At 36.3% G+C, this 20,000-nt stretch overlaps 2 protein-coding genes across 4 annotated transcripts; both read right to left on the bottom strand.

The window, feature by feature from the left end:
* On the bottom strand, positions 1 to 7,129 carry LOC147564387 (GATA transcription factor 24-like). 3 transcript variants are annotated; one of them, XM_086645563.1, is made up of 8 exons: positions 6,581 to 7,129; positions 6,089 to 6,408; positions 5,106 to 5,195; positions 4,886 to 5,019; positions 3,397 to 3,510; positions 2,476 to 2,581; positions 2,021 to 2,095; positions 1 to 373 (listed from the first exon to the last, which is right to left on the bottom strand). In XM_086645563.1, exons 2-8 carry the CDS (start codon positions 6,404 to 6,406, stop codon positions 308 to 310), a joined length of 903 nt encoding a protein of 300 aa, XP_086501689.1. In that variant the 5' UTR covers positions 6,407 to 6,408; positions 6,581 to 7,129; the 3' UTR covers positions 1 to 307. The 3 variants fall into 3 exon arrangements, with proteins under 3 accessions (XP_086501689.1, XP_086501682.1, XP_086501697.1); XM_086645556.1 differs by having other exon boundaries at positions 6,596 to 7,061; XM_086645571.1 differs by having other exon boundaries at positions 6,089 to 6,435; positions 6,596 to 6,939.
* Positions 7,130 to 8,476: 1,347 nt separating this feature from the next.
* LOC147564386 (CLEC16A-like protein) lies at positions 8,477 to 19,894 on the bottom strand. Its single transcript, XM_086645543.1, has 21 exons — positions 19,503 to 19,894; positions 16,391 to 16,442; positions 16,233 to 16,309; positions 16,018 to 16,151; positions 15,822 to 15,918; positions 15,504 to 15,561; positions 15,070 to 15,178; positions 14,841 to 14,964; positions 14,530 to 14,716; positions 14,107 to 14,435; positions 13,545 to 13,633; positions 13,389 to 13,459; positions 12,609 to 12,719; positions 12,391 to 12,456; positions 11,483 to 11,620; positions 10,538 to 10,643; positions 10,386 to 10,457; positions 10,252 to 10,298; positions 9,999 to 10,158; positions 9,716 to 9,882; positions 8,477 to 9,140 (listed from the first exon to the last, which is right to left on the bottom strand). Exons 1-21 carry the CDS (start codon positions 19,553 to 19,555, stop codon positions 8,766 to 8,768), a joined length of 2,622 nt encoding a protein of 873 aa, XP_086501669.1. The 5' UTR covers positions 19,556 to 19,894; the 3' UTR covers positions 8,477 to 8,765.
* Positions 19,895 to 20,000: the final 106 nt, after the last annotated feature.

Below are 20,000 nucleotides of genomic sequence, written 5' to 3'. Positions count from 1 at the left end.
TTTATAAGCGAACCAATGCATAAAGATACCTATAAATTATATATCCTTCTTTCTATGTCAAACTAAGAGAATAACATGAAACTCAACATTCTCAAACAGATATGCAAATATGGCCATATAATTTGGTTCACAACCACAACTTTTTTTTATGGGATGCCATTTCTCGCATGAAAAAAGAAATGTAAAATGGAAGACACGTGAAAGAAGAGAGATGCTAATTGAGCTATACCCACAGAACTCATCGTCTAACACGATTCATCATCTTCATCATGTAAATTCCTGAACCAAAGTAGCAAAAGACGTTCGTTCATGAAGAGTGATTGTCCTTTGCAGCAGGAGTGTTCTCAAGAACCGCAGCAGCAGCTCTGTTGTTCTACAATCCAAAAGGAAAACAAAAAATGATTTTTGTGAGAATGCTACGTTAGTATCTAGACTAACCTCAAAAAGAAAATCAAGAACTCAAAAAAATTGCTACTTGATATTAAGTAAAAAATTTAGGATCCATTGAAATCTTAAAGTTTTAGAGTTAACTCTATCTTGGGCCCCCTAAAGATGACCAATTCACCAAAATGGCACCCAAATCACCTATATGACAGTCCTTTATCTGCACGAGAGAGAGAGATAGAAAGAGGCAACTGGGTTCTCAATGGTGGTGAAGATGAAGACTGAAGGGATGGTGATGGAGATGTAGATGATGAAGATAAAGATATGTTCCCGCAGCAGCCACCCTTCCATCTCTCTTACTCCACCAACATCTCTATATCATCATCTCTCCACCATCATCTCTTCACCATCATCTTCATCTCCACCATCATCAGAAAAAATCTCAAGAACAACAACAAAATGAGCAAACACTACTTGTTTGAACCCTACCACTTTATAACGACTCAAATCCTTCAATTATTAATTACCAGTCTTAAATCAACCACCTGAACCAGAAACCCATAAAATCTAATGATTCACAGTTAGTTGGTGGTGACGATGACAAGTTGACTCATAGAATCAAAGGAATGCCGAAGCGTTAAAGATGTGGAGACTTGATTCTATTTTGTGTCTAAGAGATAAAGTGATGATGGTGGAGATGAAGAAGAGATGGTTGTGGAAGAAGAGAGATGGAGAGGGACTGCCCTCCCGCCGGAACGGGAGTCTAATCTTGCACCCTGCAACATCCAAGACAAAACAAGAACCAAAGGGATAACCCCCTACAAAGGAAAGCAAACCAGACTCTAAGCCACACAAACAACATCACTCACCAGCTTTCTATCTCTAGAAAGACCTGCAGCCCAGGCCAGACCAAGAAAAAGACAAACCCTAAAATCAAGTCTACATTAGCTGGAAAGAGGCATCAAACCGCCAATAACCCAATGACCCAAAAGACCAAAAACATCAAGGAAGAAGAATACCAGACCCTAATATCCCCCCGCACTGTATGAGGTTCTCTTTACAGTGGATTGCGTCTTGGAATTTTCAACAAGGGTATGTTTCTCTCATTTACTTTAGTTATTTTTTACTCTTCTCTGCTGATTTTATTCTTCAACAATCTCGTTCTTACTTTATTATTGTCTTGATCAGTTTTTTTTCAAATATATGTTTGAAGAATCTCTCTCTCTCTCTCTCTCTCTCTCTCTCTCTCTCTCTCTCTCTCTCTCTCTCTCTCTCTCTTCCTTCTATTATGACAAAACTTGACAAAAATAAGAAAAGGAGCAAAACTGGAAATGAGAAGTGGAAATGAAGTTACATGTCATCGGAAAGTCTGACAAAAAGGTGGTTCAGAGGGCCATTTAGGAAGCTTGTCATCTTTAGGGGCTATTTTGGTGAGTTGGACATCTTTAAGGGGCCAAATTGAATCACAAGTTTTACTATTTGCTATTGTGAGGATTATGCTACAAAACAAAAAGTTTATCCACGAACATATGTCGAGAGAGTCAGATAACCACGCAAGTGTTGTTTCAACAATTCCACATCACATAGTAATACAAAAAAAGAATTATTTGAAGAATAATATCGATAGATTGCTAACCTCCTCGGTCGAGTCTAATGAAGGAACATTCTGCACTGGCAAGCCCGGACCCTTAGAAAGGTCCCTCAGAGCCCCCTGCAGTTCACAAAGGTGTTAGGGAGTACAATCAAACTGCAAAAATTGATCTCGGTGCAGGAAGTAAAATGGGTAAATCGTAAGATAATGAAATTGGTTAAAACGCTCCAAATGACTCGAATGCGTTGCCTTTTACGACAAGCTTAGAATATTACAAAACAAAGTTACATGATGAAACACCCAAGTCCACTATGGTCACTCAAAAAAACACTAAATTAGAGAGGCAGCTGATGAAAAGACAAAATAGAACCTTTTAAAGTCTTGTTGGAGCCGTTGACATTTGACAACATAACCATATGTCAGACACACATGCATATATCCATGACACACGTGTTCACGTAATCTTGATCTTATAGAGTAGAAAAGTATAATAATCTTACCTTATTTGCCCACATGAGTCCACAGGCATTGCAAAGAGTTCTAGGTCCTTCAGGCCCTCGCCTCATCATTGGAGTAGCTTTCCCACTTGTGCCACAATGACGACAACTGTAAAGGAAGTGATTCAATAAACCTATCGAACTATAAATCAGAAGCAAGGAATGATGGAATTTTCAACGACTCCCCTAGACACCTTGATTTTATTTCGAATTGGGTGGACATCATGAAGTAACAGTGTCGCTGTGATTCCCCCTTTTTGCTGTATAGTCTCCCTTTTCTTATATTAATTCAAAATTTTCAAAAAAAATAAAAATAAATCAGATAAAGAGGAATGGTACATGAGGTGTTAAACTGTTAATGGCGATATTCTTCCCCTAATATGTGCCACCATATACCTTACCTATAAACAACCAGAAGAGTGCTAAGAGGGCAATAAAATTGCTGTAGATTACAATGTAATCATTTCTTACTGTATATTAACTATTTAGCTCTAGACACGAGATAGGTTGCATCGGTAGAAACTGTCTTGCATAGTTATTTATGTACAATATAGAACAATTTAATGCAAGATAAATATTAAGGTAAATGTTCATTTGTAACCATCAGTTGCTCAGGATAGCACCATTAATCCAAATAAAGAGCTCGTATAGTTTACAAGAGCATAATACTCGAGCATGATAAACAAACCCCACAAACAGTAAATGAATAATGTAGAATAAAATATAAAATCACTCTAGCCAGAAACAGTTCAAGATCATGAAGGAACAAGAACAATAATTTAAACAGTTACACACTGAGCTGACAACCTATTTGACTGATAAAAGTTGCCTAATCCACATATGAGGAAATATCGTTTGCCTCGAAAGAAGGCAAAAGCATTTGAATAGAATGATAATTATAATGACAAACCATATTAAGCTTACGTTGCTTCTTGTCCATTTTCACCCCAACGGCCAGAATCCAAATTTGTCAGTGCTGATCCAGATTCATCATGTGTATTTTTTGAAGAGGTGAATTGACCCTTGTGCCTTTGCATCCTACAAGAATAAATATCATGTATGTAAATACTTTGTTGTCATAGACGCGCTAGGAGAGAAAGGTACAAGGTGAGCAAGGTGGTCAATTCGCTTGGCTGTGATTTCCCCTTGTTTCCCCACGTCCCACCTAGGTGCGCCTAGGCAAGCGCTTCAGGTCGACAAGGGGAAGCCCCAGTCGGTTTTAGGCGACGGGGGTGCCTAAACTAATATTATATTTAAAAAACACAAGGCCAACTTAACAAACCCGACCTAACATCAACTGGGGTTAAAAACAAACAAAAGATTGTTTTTCACTCTAGTTTCAGCAGACACTGGAGAAGAAATGTGAAAACCGAGTCACTTTTTCTCATCTTCGAAGTTCAAAATCCAACAAGTACGTTTTTTTTACTTTTTTCTCTAATTGTTGAATGTTCAATTTTCCGTTGCTTAAATGTTGAGTTTGAGGTATTGTAAGTGATCAACCGAGTGTATAGATAAAAGATACAAGTAAAGTTAGGTATTCATAAATCTATTACATGGTATATCACTTGGGTTCATGGGGTCGGAAGAAAATGAAAGAATGAAGTATTAAAACTACAGTTGTCCTAATTGATGGCACGTGCCGCTTTTCAGAGGGGCACAAATGGATTTGTTCTCAAACATTAAAGAGCATATACAGGAAGATGGAATAGAGTACGATGAGGGTCAACTCCAAGTTATTTTCCAAAGGGGCACTATAGATGCAACTGCAGGGACTGAATTTAAGCAAAAAAACAAGATGAATCTGAACCTCATGCAAGTGTTTGTTTGAGACTGAAGCAGCAATACCTTCAGAAACGGGAACTCGTAAATATAGAGTAACTAAATATGAAGCACAGAAACAAACGATGGCTATAGCATACATTAAGTTGCTGAAACAGCAGGTCGAAAAGGTCAGATGCTAAGCATTAAAAATCACCACATAGCCTATCGACTAGGACTCTTACCCTAGTCAAATTGGGAAGTCAACTTAGTCAACGCCCAGGAGCCGCCTAGCGCCAAAATGGCTAGGCGCCGACTAAGACGGTGGGCTCAACAACTCTATATTTTTTCAAAATCGACTTTTTCTCAGATCTAGGTTTCTTACTTCTCCCTCTCAATCAAACTTCTCTCTCTACCCCTTCTTCACTTACTTTCTTAAAGTTTGAATGTTTCAACCTCCATTACCACTTGCTTGTAAAGTTTTCTTACTAACTCACTCACTCCCTCTAACTCGTTTTCTTCTCTCTTTAACTCGTGTTTCCTCTCACTCTCTAGTCTAGTGGTTAGTAACTTGTTTTTTGTCTCTCTTATGGTTTAATTTCTTTGTTCTTCTTCTTTATATCTTCTTCACCACAAAATGTAAATAATTTGTTACCTTAGTGCTACTTCTTTACGAACAGTATATCGAATTTTCTTATCAAAATTTCGCTCCTTTCTCTTCTCACGGAATCTGATCAAAGATGCCAATCTTTGAGGAACATTTAACCGTTGTGGGACATCAGATATGGCCTGCACCGAGACTCAGTTAGCGAGGCAGAAGAGGCGTCATAACCATAAAATTTAGAGTTTATCCACATGGACATAAAAGGAAATACCCTATTGTTATTATGTTGAGGTGGAACTGGAATAGCTGGCACGCTAGGATGTATTTCACGTCCCCCCAACAATAAAAGCACAGCTTGAACCTGTGAACATTATGCAAACCAAAATTAGACTAATCTTCATGCCTCAATCACTTGGCAAGCTTACTACTATCTACCGGAAAGTAATATGTTGGTTCTTTACAAGCTCTGGATAGTAGAGTTGATGAAACTATGTGCATGAATTTCGTGCCTACTCAAACCTCACCCCACTTCTACAGGAACTGAAGAAAAATTCATCAATTGCAACAATTGGTGAAAGTAAAGGACTCTATCAATACAAGTTCTAAAATCTTATTCTAAAAATAATTGTTTCTACAAAATACTAGAAACAGCTCAATTAACTCTGTGCACCAGGTTTCGATTCAGTTGCAACTGCCAGCCCATCATTGTTATTTCAGAAGAAATAGTTTCTCTACAGTTTCTTGTGATCCTTATTGAAGAGTGCACATCTAAACATAGACAAATAATTAATGGATCTCTCTATTCTTAAGAAGAGAACCCACTAAAGAAATTAGTGTTTTAGTTCATCTAGCATTTAAATCCTTGAGTCATGGAATCATGGATGTAAAACTATGTAGTATGCTAGAGCATAAAAATCTGCAATGATTCTAAATAGAAACAAGAAACAACCAGCCGTACATTAATCCTTGTCTTTTTCTTATCCGAAAGACACGTAAGGGGATTATTAAGTTCCTTCCTATGTAAGCTAATATTCGGGAGAGCGGTTCAAGACTATAAGGAATTCAATCTTCAAACTTGGCAATCAATTACCCATTAATCTATACCACTTCTAATCTAGACAAAACATAAATCAAGCTATGCCTCTTTTTGGTAGGTTAACCAATATACAATGATAACAAGTTCTCTTAGGTCATGTGGTTAGAAAATTTAAATATCATAAGAGATTTATATGGAAAGACAAAAAAAGGAGTTACCTTTTCGGGTGAGACAGCATCGAATACGTAAACTTCGCCCTGAAATGAAAGGGTTAGTTGATTCCTGCTCTGATCACCCCGAGTTATGATAGCTCCGGGAAGATCATTTCCATGATCAGAAGGAAAATCTCCTTCCATTCCCTCACTACCACCACCCTCATCCTGATCATCATCCATTCCACTACCATTATCGTTATGATGGACTACTAGTTCTTGATCTTCCTGCATGTAATGCCCCTGGTAAGTTTGAGCACTGTTGGCAAGTGGAATCGGTTGATCCCCATCATCAACTTCATCAACATGTCCCTGCTGACGCATTTCTGCACTTACACAGATAAACTTTATTCCTTCAGAAAAATAATAATAATCATTAGTACATTACCCTTTTTAACTGTTCAATCAACGCAAAATTTTCTTTTTCTCAATTTTCTCCATGAACAATAAAAATCCCAAAACATAAACCCTAAATATTTAAACATGAAAGAAATCTACCTCTCAAGAATTTACCTCTCAAGGTATAAATCTCAGAAAACACGATCACGATGGAACAATTGGAGTATTGATAACACAAATTAAGAGAGGTAAGTTCCAACAATTAACCTAAAGGCCCGATCTTTTTTTCTTTTCTGATCGGAGACTGGATAGGAGTTTGAGAACTTTGAGGGAGTTAAAGGTTTTGTAGGGTTCCGGCGATCTCCGAATGGGAAAACTCCAGCTTCGTGAAGATTGAATGCTGGTTTTTCAGGGTTTCGATGGAATTGTTTCTAGGTTACAGAAACAAACTGCGAATAGAGAGAGAGAGAGAGAGAGAGAGAGAGAGGGAAGATTGATCAGATCTCGATAAAAGAAACGAATGTAAAATTAAGGGCCAAGATGTTTCTATATATTACGAAGTTGTCCTTCAACCATTCTTCTGCTGATCACCTGATCTGCTGGGCGAAGTGCCATGCTCACGTGAGTCATGGCGTTGGTCAAGAAAAATATGTGACCTAGATTTTGATCAACTTCGGTTATTTCCCGTTTGGTCCCTTAGTTGTGATTATTTTTCCGCCTGACATCCTAGTTTATGCTAAATAGCCAGATGGCTCCCCCTATCTATTTTTAATACATTAACTGCAAAGTTAATATTCCACTTTCGTAAAGAGGGCTACTTAAGGAAAGTGAAATGTCGATTTTCTATTCACCACATTGAAAATATAAAAAAGATGTCATGTGGATATATAGGAAAAATTAAGAGGTCGGACAAGAAACTAGGTGTTAGTAGTTGGCTAACGAAAGTCAACATATATTTAAGGAACATGACTTTGTGTTTCGCACACGGTGTTCAGAAGGTAGAAGCTAACTTCATAACCACTTTATTGTTGACATTTTTCTTACTTTATTTCTCGTTACTGGTTTGTCAAATTTTCTTCCTAAATAATGGGATAAATTCTCGATTAGTCTAATTTTAAGCGACAAACTAAACAAAAAATAAGTTTGACGGCACTACATATTGAGAAAAAAGGGTCATTGAGTCCCAATGTGCCCTTAGAACCAGACTTAAGCGTCCAAAAATATTACATATAATGGTAAAAAAAAAAGATAAATTTGTTAAAAGATGATGCAAACGAGCCTTCTGGGATGCTACTGATACTGTTTGTTTTGGCACTTTTGCTCCTCACTATTTTAAAAGGCCTTAGTAACAAAGAATGTTTAACCTCTGGAAAAAGGATCACCACATTTTGTTTCTCACCGACGTGAGTTTTTACTTTTACAATACACCCTTCATTGTTCACACTACATCATAGTAGAGCAAATCGTTATGGTAACGTGTCATAAGATGATGCAGACTAGCCTCCTAGGCTGCGGGGAATATTGTCGTTTTGGAACTTATGGGCGTCACAATTTTAGAAATGCCTCAATAGGGAAAGATGATTAACCTCTTAAGAAGAGCTTCACACTTTGTCTTTCACCCGATGTGTTTCCACAACACACTATCCCAAAACAACAGAGCAAATCGTGATGATAACATTTTAGGGATGATGCATGATGCATACCAGACTTCTAGACTGCTAGTAATATCGTCTGCTTTGACACTTCTAAACCTCACGATTTTAAAGAGTCTCAGTAAGGAAGGATGCTCAACCATCTTATTGACAAACACAAAATCTTGCTTAAAAGCTTAACCCCATTAAGGTTGGTTACACCAATGAAGCTTAAGATAACCCTCTGATGACCCTACAAATCTTCAATTCTTTTTTTTGTTTGTTTTATGATTCCATGGTTTCGCCATGAGAAGAAAAATGAACAATGCAGCAAAAAAAGATTTAAGGACAAAATCACATCTCGTTTACGGAGGTGCTAAGATACGTTCGCTGTCATACAACATGCAAGAGTAGAAACGGGCAATTAAGAAAAAGTAATCGAATTGTTCTCTATGAACTGTCAAAGAATGATCAATAAATGACAAAACACTCACTGGTGAAAGAACATAAGAAAAAGGATTGAGAGAGAGAGAGAAAGCTAATGAACAAAGAATTGCATTGAATCATTTTCAGCAGGCTGAAACTACTCTACATTTATGTGCATCTAAAATGCTGCAGTTATGGAACATGTAATATACAGGAGGGTGAAAACTGACACGTGCACCCCTAAGCAAACTATTATTTCACAACTCACCATGAAGAAGAGCCGACACCTAAGAAGAATTGATTGAAGAAGCTTCAGTTAGTGTTGTTGTAGAGACGTCTGTTTGTGTTGTTGAAGAATCTTCCTTCTGTGTTTCTGAAGATGCTTTGGGAGGACTTGCTAATTCATCAAATACAGGTTGATTATGATTGACTAATGGCTGTAGTCTCTTTTCGACATCTTTGCTTTGTAAATCCATCTCCTCGAGTATCATAGACAAAGCAGATTTGCAAGAACCCTCGTCCCTAAATGCGAGGGTCCATCTTCCATCAATCAAAGCTTTTGTCTTTGATTTATAAAAGGGATCTGATTTGTCCATTGAAGGTAAAGTGGACGGGCGGATTCGTAAATGCAACCATTTCAAATGCTTTTCATCTATTCTTGGCTGAAAGAGAAAGAAAGTCACACATGAGCTCAGATCATGTTAAACGAAGTGAATGTCGAAGCTTATGGAGACAGTATAAAAGGGATCTAGTCTAACGTAAAAGATACACAGCAATCTTGTTGCATATTCAGTCACTTCGATGTGTCTAATGTGAGATATTATATGTGCATCTTAGGTGTATGTGTACTTGCACAAAATAGCAGCCGCAAAATACGACTCTAGGTTAATGTGGTTTGTGCATATAACAATGGTTAGTGGAAAAGCAAAAAAGCACAAGTAAAACAATAAAAGGCCTAATAGCTAAGACAAGAAACTAGATGTACGTTCTATTTTGGGATTTTTCTGTAGTCCCTTCCCTGTATTCACAACTTCGTACAGTCGAATATTTATAACTATACTGTGTTTTCCATGTTAAATAAGTGTACACTTTAAAACGAACGGGAAGAAAATGACGCCTAGAAGTAATTATTGAGTAATAGTCATCACGGAAGAAAAATATTGAAACGGGTACCAGATTAAGATTTTTTTCTTAAATAAAAAGGAAAATAATAACAATTTGATAAAGCTAAACATACATTAGATCCAGCCAAGGGTGCTGTAACACGCACAACTCCACTTTGATTCTTAAAGGGTTGGTCTTCTGCAAGCAGAACCCACCCTGACGTTCCCTTAGAGATTGCCAAAAAGCAAAAATGGCGTTCTTTCCCCTTCTCAAATGCAATTCTACAAGGCACTGCATCAACTGCCATATCGCAGTTAATGACGTTGATTATCAGCATTTTCCTTCAAGAATAAAATTGAACACCAAAATCCATACAGTGTTTCACATGATAAAATCAGAACTAAAGCAAAACCAACCTATGCTTATCTCCGTGCCAGGCTTTGGATCTAAGACATGTAGCCCAGCAGTTTTTGAACGGGCATGCACCGGGAGATCGGTTGGAAAGTCGATTGGAGGTTGATCAGGCAAAACCCCTCCCGAGGAGAAAAGTTGAAGCTGATGACGAAGTACATATACCTGTATAATACAAAGGAGGCACAAGTTAGTTAAAGAATAACTTCACAAAGAGCCAAGAGTACAAGCAGAGACGAGGTTAAGATCAGAGAACACCTTCACCATCTCGTACATTCTTTCACCCGCAGACAAAGATGATTCGCCTGTGATAAAGTAATTTTGAGGCGTATTAGATATATAACAGGTAAAGAAAAATAAATATCTCAGTAAGCTAAGTAAATTGATCAAACCATCAAAAGAGCATTTTGGTGGTGGTAATAGTATGCATTTCGGCTCTTTCAGAGGAGAAGAAGCCTCAATTGCTGCATTAAGAAAGTAGATCATATCAGACATATGTAATCATTGTACAAAATACTATTATATACACCAAAAGTATGGTTACCTCTTTTGCACTTCTTCCACTCATCAGTAAGGACTGTAATAAGAAAATCAGGCCAGACCCCTCTGACTTCTTGGAGAAGGGCATTGATGCAATTTTTGTATGAATCCTGTGCGCGAAGATGTTAACATGTCATCAAATAGCAGCATGCACCAAGGCACCAAGAATAGCAGAAACATTTTCTTTGACATGAATAACACACAGCTTCTTTATTCAAGATCATCTGGAATAGCATATATGACATGTGCTAGATTTGCAGTTGTAAAATAAACTTGGTCGTTGTTATTAGATTTGAATATAGTTCTGGTGCACATATATAAAAAGAACAATAATAATAAGCAACCAAGAAAGCAGCAGGCTCAGGTCTCCAGCAACTTTGGTACATAAGTAACCCTTCTTAGCTTTTCGAAATTTTCATCATAAAAGTTCATGGTAGTTTTGTAATTTTGTTTACAAAGGCATTTGGAGGCGGTACCCTGAGGCACACCTGCAGTAATTGATCATATTTTATAATTTGGTTGGTTATTGAATAGTTTGTTTGATATCTTTTAGTACTAACCTCACTGAAGTTAATGGAAAGCAATATGCCAACTTTAGTTGGAAATAAAAATGTTACCATATGCATACACAACTTCTTAACAGAGAGTTACGCCTCACTTAAACCACAAATGCCAATAGACATGCTTTTTTTGCATGTGGAAATTAAATTTTAGAAATTACATATCTGAAGTTATTAGTTTATTACATATTTCCAGTTATTTATTAGGCCTGCCATATAAAAAAATTATTAGTTTATTACTACCAGATCTCTTCATTAATCACTCGCAAATTCATGATGAACCATGGATTTTGGCATCTGTAAATTTTAACAGCATATCAAGCTTAGAAATATCTTACTCCATCCTTTACCATCTTGGTTCCATTTTATTGTTTAGATAAGGTACTTACTTTAAGCAATTTGAGATGTCGATTGTTAAACTCTGCTTCACTGTACGGTAGTAACTGACGCAAAAGCCAACCCCCATCCCACAATGTTTCCGCAGAGATATTTGACCGGCAGAATAGACCAACCAATGCATCAAGCACCTACAAGAGAAAATTATGCACTCTCATGACATGATAGCCCTATTTATAGAAACTACAGATGTTTGCACTCTATCCTCTTTACAAGCTGCATTTACCTAAAAATAAAAAAATTGACTGCAAAATGATTTCAAGAACAATGTTTGGAGTCCTAAAATATAATATGTTTCATCATGTACCTAATAAATATGATGAAATGAAACATAAGGTGATGTGAACTCAGTACCTAGAATCCTCCGGGGCACCAGCTAAGGGCCGGCTGCAAGTTTGGTTGGAGGTGTTCCTGTTTTATTAGTATTCAGGATCTCTTTATTTTTGTTTCTTCATTTGTTTTTAGGAGTGTTTCAAGTCCATGCAAGTTTTACTTCAAGTTCCTTGTGTTTAATTGTTTACTCAAGACTTCTACCTGTTTCTAGTTGAAAATTCAAGTCTACTTCAAATTTATGCAAGTTTTACGTCAAGTTCCTTGTGTTTAATTGTTTATTCAAGACTTCTACCTGTTTCTAGTTGAAAATTCAAGTCTACTTCAAATTTATGCAAGTTATTTCAACGTTATTTCAGACAGATTCATTTCAAATACTTCAGTTATTTTCATTATTTCTTCTAGCTTAGTTGAGAACTTCTGTTTATTTCGAGGTATAAACCCACATAGAAGCATCTGACTACGAGTTTACATGATAATAATGCTTGGTAAAGTCCTAGACATATTTTGGAGATTACGCTTGAAAGTCTTAATATAGTAATTGTTCAAGTAAAACCAAGTAGAGGAGAACCTGGAATCTATTTGTGCGAGGGCTTTCTCTCATCTCACTGCAAGAACACGACCATCCATACTTATCCTAGAGAACAAGTGAACAGCGTTAGGAGTGAGAAAAAATGATGGAAAATACAACAAAATAATGTGGTTTAAACTCTGAACTTGATAAGCAGTATGAGTTTATGAAGGTCTGCACGATGCCAATCACTTTGGTCTGCCTAATTGGAGAGATACCTTGATAGTTTGGAGATAGCTATCGATTTCACTATTGCCACCACATTCCAGCATGCTACTTCCTGAAGAAAAAAGCTGCTCTTCATCTGGACCCTCCCCCATCAAAGCTTGCTTCACACAACAAAATGTTCAGTATAGTATAACATCATGGACTTTAACTTTTCAAGTAAAAAAGCACCAAAAACAATCAGGGTTCCATTATTTATACATACTTGACCTTCAAAACATGGCATTAAATAGGAAAAAACAGTACAGCACTTAAAATCGTTCAGTTTTGTGAAATAGATTCTTTTTGTTTAGGTAATACAAACAATGTTTGGAAATGTATTCATTTTGAAACATGGGGAGCTACGATCACTTACTGTTCGACTCAGAGTTTCAGTCAGTGCATTGATGGGTAATCAGTACATTTGATTTTAAATCATTGAGAACTCAATTTTCAAAAGACTGTCTCGAAAGTATGTGGTTAAGAAGATGCCACGTCAACATCTGAGACAAATTCTGAGTAAAACTCTAAGGTAAAGAAGCATTTCTATTTTGAAATTCTGAGTATAGGTTGATAGTTTGCTAATTGAGTTCATTTGTTTTTGTTCTAAGTATAGCTCAAAAACAAAATTAATGTAAAAGCTCGTGAATTCCATTTCAGGATGATTGGAAATGCGATAATGTAGTTTAGCAATTCGATACAGAAAACAAACATTTTTTACTTATAATAGAAAAACCGAAATTCTAAAAGCAGGTAAGAATGCATTATAAACCTGAAACGGCAGTTACACCTACCAGCAGAAGTTTCTTATGCTGTTTCCTTTGGGGAAGAATTCCAAGAGCATCTAGCATTGATTCATCCAATTCTAGAAAAGAAAATGGGGTTTTTGTATAAGATATCAATGGACACAAGCAAGTCAGAGCTAAATTCGATGATTCAAGAAATATTACCCTTTGTTTGCAACAGTGTAGCCAACACACTCAAAGAACCGAAAACTTGTATTTCAGCCCCATGAATAATGTACGAGAGCAAAACCTCCCTACACAAAATTTTAAATGACTTAATAGTCAATACCCTTGAAAAAGATAAAAAGAAAACATTATAGAAGAATAAATTTGTCATTCATTACCTAACTCAGTTATGTGATCGTTAAAAGGGAAAAAGAGAAAGGGGAAGGGTCCTAAATCATAACTTGCTGAAACTTTTAGACATTATATGATTTGTATTAGATAACCATGGCTCAAATTCTCAGAATTGTTCACCCATTTTCAATAGCCAGTCAAATATTTCAGTTTTTAGTTATATTCAGTTTGACACTTCTAAACTGAACTTGAGAGCATGTTTAATATCACCATGAGTTCTGCAAATAACTGAACTATCTAGAAGAATTGACTTGCTGGCCCAGACAAGTTATTGTAGAACCGAAGACAAAAATTTCCAATGCATCAGATAGAAAGCTGAAAAGAGGAAAGAGAACAATTTAAAAATCTATCAGAACTACTATCAGCTTACCTCAAAGCAAGATGCTGACCGTTACAGTTATGTTGTAACGAGAAATCTTCTGCCGGCGATTGAGAAGAACTAGGTGAACTTGGTAAGGTAACTCTTAAAGGTTGAGTACATGTCTCTGTATCAAGGGCCCCGTTGTCCAAAGAATGGTTTTCATGAATTGAGCTATCAGCAGCTACATTCCCATTAGGTTTAATATCATACTTCGGAACAAAGTCCTCCAGCAAACAGAGCAAAGAGACGGAAATGGTATTTGCCATGTTTTTGGTCTTAAGGATGCGTAATATGCAACAAAGTAAATACAGCGAAGTAGTAGAGCCTATCTGTGTTTCCTGGAATTGCAAGTTACAGAATGTTCAGCAAAACATCAACAGTCTAGGAACATAAACAAAACAAAAGGCAGAAAAGGCACACGAAAAATCTCACATTTGTAGGCTTTGTTCTCAGAGATGGAAAAAGCAATGGAAATATCAAAAGCTGCAAAATGTTCTCCGTTATTAGTCTTTCAAGATTGGGAATGCCAGACGATATGACGTCACTAAAATAATATAGCTGGTCCTCAATTTCATCTACAGCAGCAAGAATGCATGAGGTTGATTCGGAGGATGGGTTCCTATCTCAGAAAGAGCAAATTATTTGTTAGCCACTACGAGATGATAACAACTCTCGCGAAAATAAGTTGTAAACGTAACATGGTAACTAAAATTTAGTAATGACTTAAAGTTTTGTTTCATTACTTTGCACATTCAGAGACCCATTCATCCAAGGTTATACACTGTTTGCGGAAGTATGTAACCAAATTGGAAAAATAATCTGCCAGAGATGTACTGGTCACGTATCTATTAACACATTCATCTCCAACTACAAGATCCATAAGAAACAGAAAAAAATTAGAGCACCAGGAAAAGTAACGTAATTAGCGAACAACTGCAATTCAAACAAGTAAAAAAGAAGCATCTAATTTACCATGGTAAACATTAAGTGTCAAAGCACGTACAGCAATGCGGACCATGTTTTCTTCATGGAAAGCAAACTGTATTGCCTCAGTGTACAACGGAAAGGAGACTACTTCATCCTGGATGAAAAATAAACATAATGTTCCTCCACATGATTAACAGAAAACAAAACAATGCAATATTTCTTCATTAATGTATTTTATAGGAATCAAGTATAACATGCAAACAGAAGTATCCTGATTATAGAAACCGTGGTGAAATTAGAACATCACACTGGACAACCACGCAAACTACTCGTCAATTTCTTTATCTGTAACACTATCAACTAAGACGCAGTAATCTAAGACGTCATACAGTGCTCATGTAAAGCTTCTGATACGAAACAGGGATATGACACATGTTATGATGAAGTAAACTAAAATAAATTCATATGTATTAACATACATTTTGAGTCTTGAAGAGCAGAGAAATTGTGCTTTTGTTCAGCTTCCCGCTTATTGCCCTGAGATAGTGACAAATTTGTTCAGATTAAAATTTGCTGAAAAGTACAGAGACGAAAAAGAATAATAAAAAGAGAAGTTAGCACATTGCGACTCAGCCCCAAAGTCATAAGTACCGATTCCTTGAGTCAAAATGATGTGGCAACATCTTGAAGTAGAACACCTAAAAAATTGTCGGTACATCACTTGGGACAAGGACTTGGTACATAATATTCGTGCGAGTAGACTAAGCAAAAAAAGTCAAGTTTAACATTTCACAGACCTTAAAAATGATATATAGTAAGACAGTAACTCCTCATTACGGAAGTCAAACGGATAAGTTATGAGGTCATTAATGTGTTCATTGCTGAAGATGTAATCTGCAACAAGAAGAACAATGAGAACCATCCAATACTGTTGAACTAAAGAAAACCCAAGAGACAAGCTTCAACAACGACCACCTAATATAATTGACTTACAGATAGCATTTTCATTTTTAAGATTCTGGATCATAATGCTCATTGTTTGTAATAACTGAAGAGCAACACTCGGAGTTCGACTAACTTTTAGTATACGCGCGAACTCTCCCATAACTTGCTTCTCCATGAAAAAACTGCAAAATGTCCTCAATTTCCTAAAGAACATTACAACTAAAAAAGAATATCAAAAAACAGAAGGTAGTGAGAATTCTCACTCAAAAAAGGTACGATCATGTTGGTCACCATATGTAACTATCTCAGAAATTGATCTCAAAGCCTCAATTACAATATCCTGCATTCCAGAACAAGAACACAATCAGAACTTCTAATACACAAGCAAACTCCCATAACTTGTCTCACACTAAGAAATTACCTTGTTAACTTCATTGACAATTTGAATTTTTTGTAGCTGATCTGTTAAATACCTGTAATCCATATAAATTAGAATTAAACAAATATAAATGTCCTCGGGAAAAAGAATATTGACATGCCCAAGAATGTTCCTTCAAAGTTACGACATGAACACTCCTTTTTAGTATTGTTCGCATACATAATTGTGTTAGAGCAATAAATACCCTCTAGGCTAACATTTTTTTGTTAAATAACAACCCAAACACACTTTCAGAAGATAAAATAATGAGAATAGGCATCAATCTTTTCTGGAAATATATAGCTGTATCCATTTTAGTTTTCTCAGCTTGTCGTCTCTGAAATGCCAATACACAGTACCCATGTTGGTGTAATATTAAATAGCTTGAGATGTAGGGAGGCGTAATGAGTAAAAAACCAAAAGTAATGCACATGTATTGCCAAAAGAAAATTATAGTTAACTATCTAAAATGGATATGAAACCTTTTCTATTGAAACTTGTTTATAGTTTGCCAATTGTAAAGATATAGTTTATAACCAAAATAATTCGCACACCAGAATATTTCTGTTCACTCCTACAGTTAAATATTTGTTGTCATAGACACCATTTACCTTCATCCACAGTATGAAAAATAGATAAATAAGCTTTACCTCCATTTTGAGAAGTAAGAAAATCCTTGAATAAAAAGTGTTATCATTTATTTATTTACTAGTATAAAAGATTAGGATCTCTAACGCCCTCAATCTTGGTTCATCCAGAGTTTCTAAAGCATCATCATTTATTCTCAACTTCTTCTGGAAGAAGAATCAGGTGATAATCGCTTACGCTAGGAGCCTAGGAATGAGATTGGGAGTTGATTTTAGATCGTTTTCAGCACTTCCTCTCATCTTTTCTTATTTAAATCAATAAAAGTATTTTCTTCATAGTTCTACTTCACCAATTAGAAAATGAGCAAGTGCAAATAAATTCCAAGCAAACCGGTAACTCTATTGTTTTGTTTTCGGGAAAAAGACAATTCTATTGATTTTTTGCACTTGAATAGAATTATTTGGAGGTAAGTGACTTGACTATATAGATTTAGTCTGGATACTTAGTGTAACTAGGTGGTCGTGTTGTACTTTAATTTTGACACACTAAACTCAAGTTGTTTTGTCATTTTTATGAAAACTCTTTCTTATAATGGCATACACACTTTACGTACATATATACAAATATTATACTATATCTACACATAAATATGTGCCTAACCCATTCTGACTAGTCCCCAGCTACTTAAACCTAGTTGTTACTCCCCCAGGCAACTGACTAGCCTTTGGTTCCTACTAAACAAAGTAAAATCCCTTCAAAAATTGCTCCTTCATATGCATCAAGAGAAGAGGAAATTTTAGCGCAACACACAACTTTCTTTGTACAATAGGCAGTCCAGAAAAAAGACAACTTCTGGTAATGAATATTATTTGCATATGGATAATGCTACTCAGACTCCCAAAGTACAGAGGAAGTCAAGAAAGTAGGCACCAGAAGTCACCAAATTTGTAAATCACTTTTACTTTGGGTGAAATGACATAAAACCCAGACTCCGATATGCGTACTTTCTTGACTTTTTCTGTACTTTGGGAGTCTGAGTAGCATTATCCTTATGAGCATCCATCTTTAATAAGCTACCTCATGCCCAACATGGCACATCAAGGCTTGGCCCCTTGAATAGCTCAATCCTCCTTATGGAATATGCTAGCACGGCGCACGCCTCGTCATGGCATGAGAACATGTAACATCCGTTCCAAAGGAACCCGCAGTAACCTATCTCCAGGTACTGTCCCAAGCCATCACTAGGACCAGAGCAACATACTCGTTTGCCTATCACATAGGCTATGATACCAATTGTTAAATGGGTATCAGAGTGTAATACATTTTCATCATGTTGCTCAGGCTCTGATAACCAATTCTCATAATGCTACTCAGACTCCCAAAGTACAGAAGAAGTCAAGAAAGTAGGCACTAGAAGTCACCAAATTTGTAAATCACTTTTACTTTGGGTGAAATGACATAAAACCCAGACTCCAATATGGCAGACAGATAATTCAACGGAACTTAATCCTCATTATAAATATTCTTCACATATATCATTCATTTTCAATTAAGGTTTTCTTATAATTTTCCACTTCTCAACGTAACTCAACCTTGCAGGAACCAACTTTCATGAAAATACGCCATGGAGCGAAAAATCTCAATAAAAACATTATAAAGATTGTGTATTGTCTATGTGAATAAGGGTCCAGCTAACCTCCTAGAATTGTGGATAGACATATATAACATGAATTCCCCCATTGATTTACACAGGAGAGTGTGTAGTTATCACCCTAGATCCTTAATAAATCAGCACTTCAGCAGAATATACAGCCATTGCTGCTGAAATACCAAATATGCTACCAAACTCACAGCTTTCACCAAGTATAAAGATCTTACGAGTAGTCGAGTACCCCGGCCTCTAGACCCGCTAACTCATCATACTTGACCAGTCTCCAAAGGTTTTAGATGTAAGTGAAAGGTATCCTTCACACCGTTTCAAAGCAAGAGTTACAAATTTTAATTTGGGCTTGTATTCGACTACCAATAACAAACTCTCAATTCACCCAAAAAGATAATGTTGTTGGAATCTTGGGATATTTCCCACTACCTAGTTCTTGAAGTTTTAGATTAATGTAGTCCGATACCCATTAAGCAGATGGGTCATTGGGTCATGCGACATCTCTCCTCTCTCCCTTTCTCTAACACTTAACGGTTTGAGTTTTGAGAGCAAACTGGCACAGACGTCAACTGGAAAAAATCATTAATTTCCAGCTGATTATGATACCATTGAAACTTGAAAACCCTATGATTCCACTTCTGGGCATTCTAAAGTTCACATAGCAAACTGGCATAGACATCAACTGGAAAAATCATTAATTTCCTATAAATTCAACCCGATAACTTAAATTCAACCCGATAACTTAATCTAATGGCTAGGAAAGCTCACCACTTAAAAATTATTCATCACATAATTCAACATTTTCCCTAATTCACATGAATTACGTAACCCTAAACAAACAAGAAAAAAGAAAAAAAAAAAACGAACCTGAGTTCTTCCAATGAGAATCGATTTCTGGGTCTCAAGAAAGAAAGCCACATCTTTAAACAATCAGATCTATAAAATTAACATGGCTGGCTTATCCCAAAAAAACCCCACAGATTGAAGCTCTAAACTTGTTCAATTTCTTCACCAAGTACAATCAAATTTCGAAGATTTTGAGATCAAAATTAAGATCGAATCAAAATAAATACCAAATTTTGTTGATGATTGATTTGAACGTTATCGGAAACACCAAAAATAATTAGTAACTTCTTTTTCACCATAATAATCCCTTTTAACTTTCTCTCTCTAAACTTTCTCCAATTTCTGCAAACCTCTGTTGTTCATTGGGTTCTTGCCGCTAACCGGAAAAGAATACTTTTTTTCTCTCTCTGTTTGGTTTTCATCGTCTCTCTTTGCTGGACTTAATTGACCAAATTTCAGCTTCGTTGGTTAATCTTAAGCCGTTGATTTATATTACCATCAAAATTGACTACTTTAAAC

The sequence above is a fragment of the Eschscholzia californica genome, unplaced genomic scaffold, assembly GCF_041429995.1.
Source record: "Eschscholzia californica isolate CP2 unplaced genomic scaffold, dmEscCali1.0.p SCAF_1, whole genome shotgun sequence".
Classification (NCBI taxonomy): Eukaryota; Viridiplantae; Streptophyta; class Magnoliopsida; order Ranunculales; family Papaveraceae; genus Eschscholzia; species Eschscholzia californica.
This window is presented reverse-complemented; position numbering and strand designations above follow the sequence as displayed.

Excerpts from the sequence above, each read along its gene's own strand:
- LOC147564386 (XM_086645543.1), bottom strand. The coding sequence starts at position 19,555 with ATGTGGCTTTCTTTCTTGAGACCCAGAAATCGATTCTCATTGGAAGAA. Across the intron at positions 16,443-19,502 it reads TTCTCATTGGAAGAACTCAG|GTATTTAACAGATCAGCTAC; the intron begins GTTCGTTTTTTT and ends TATGGATTACAG. Across the intron at positions 15,919-16,017 it reads TAAAAATGAAAATGCTATCT|ATTACATCTTCAGCAATGAA; the intron begins GTAAGTCAATTA and ends TTCTTGTTGCAG.
- LOC147564387 (XM_086645563.1), bottom strand. The coding sequence starts at position 6,406 with ATGCGTCAGCAGGGACATGTTGATGAAGTTGATGATGGGGATCAACCG. Across the intron at positions 2,582-3,396 it reads GAAAATGGACAAGAAGCAAC|TTGTCGTCATTGTGGCACAA; the intron begins GTAAGCTTAATA and ends CTTCCTTTACAG. Across the intron at positions 2,096-2,475 it reads GACTCATGTGGGCAAATAAG|GGGGCTCTGAGGGACCTTTC; the intron begins GTAAGATTATTA and ends TGTGAACTGCAG.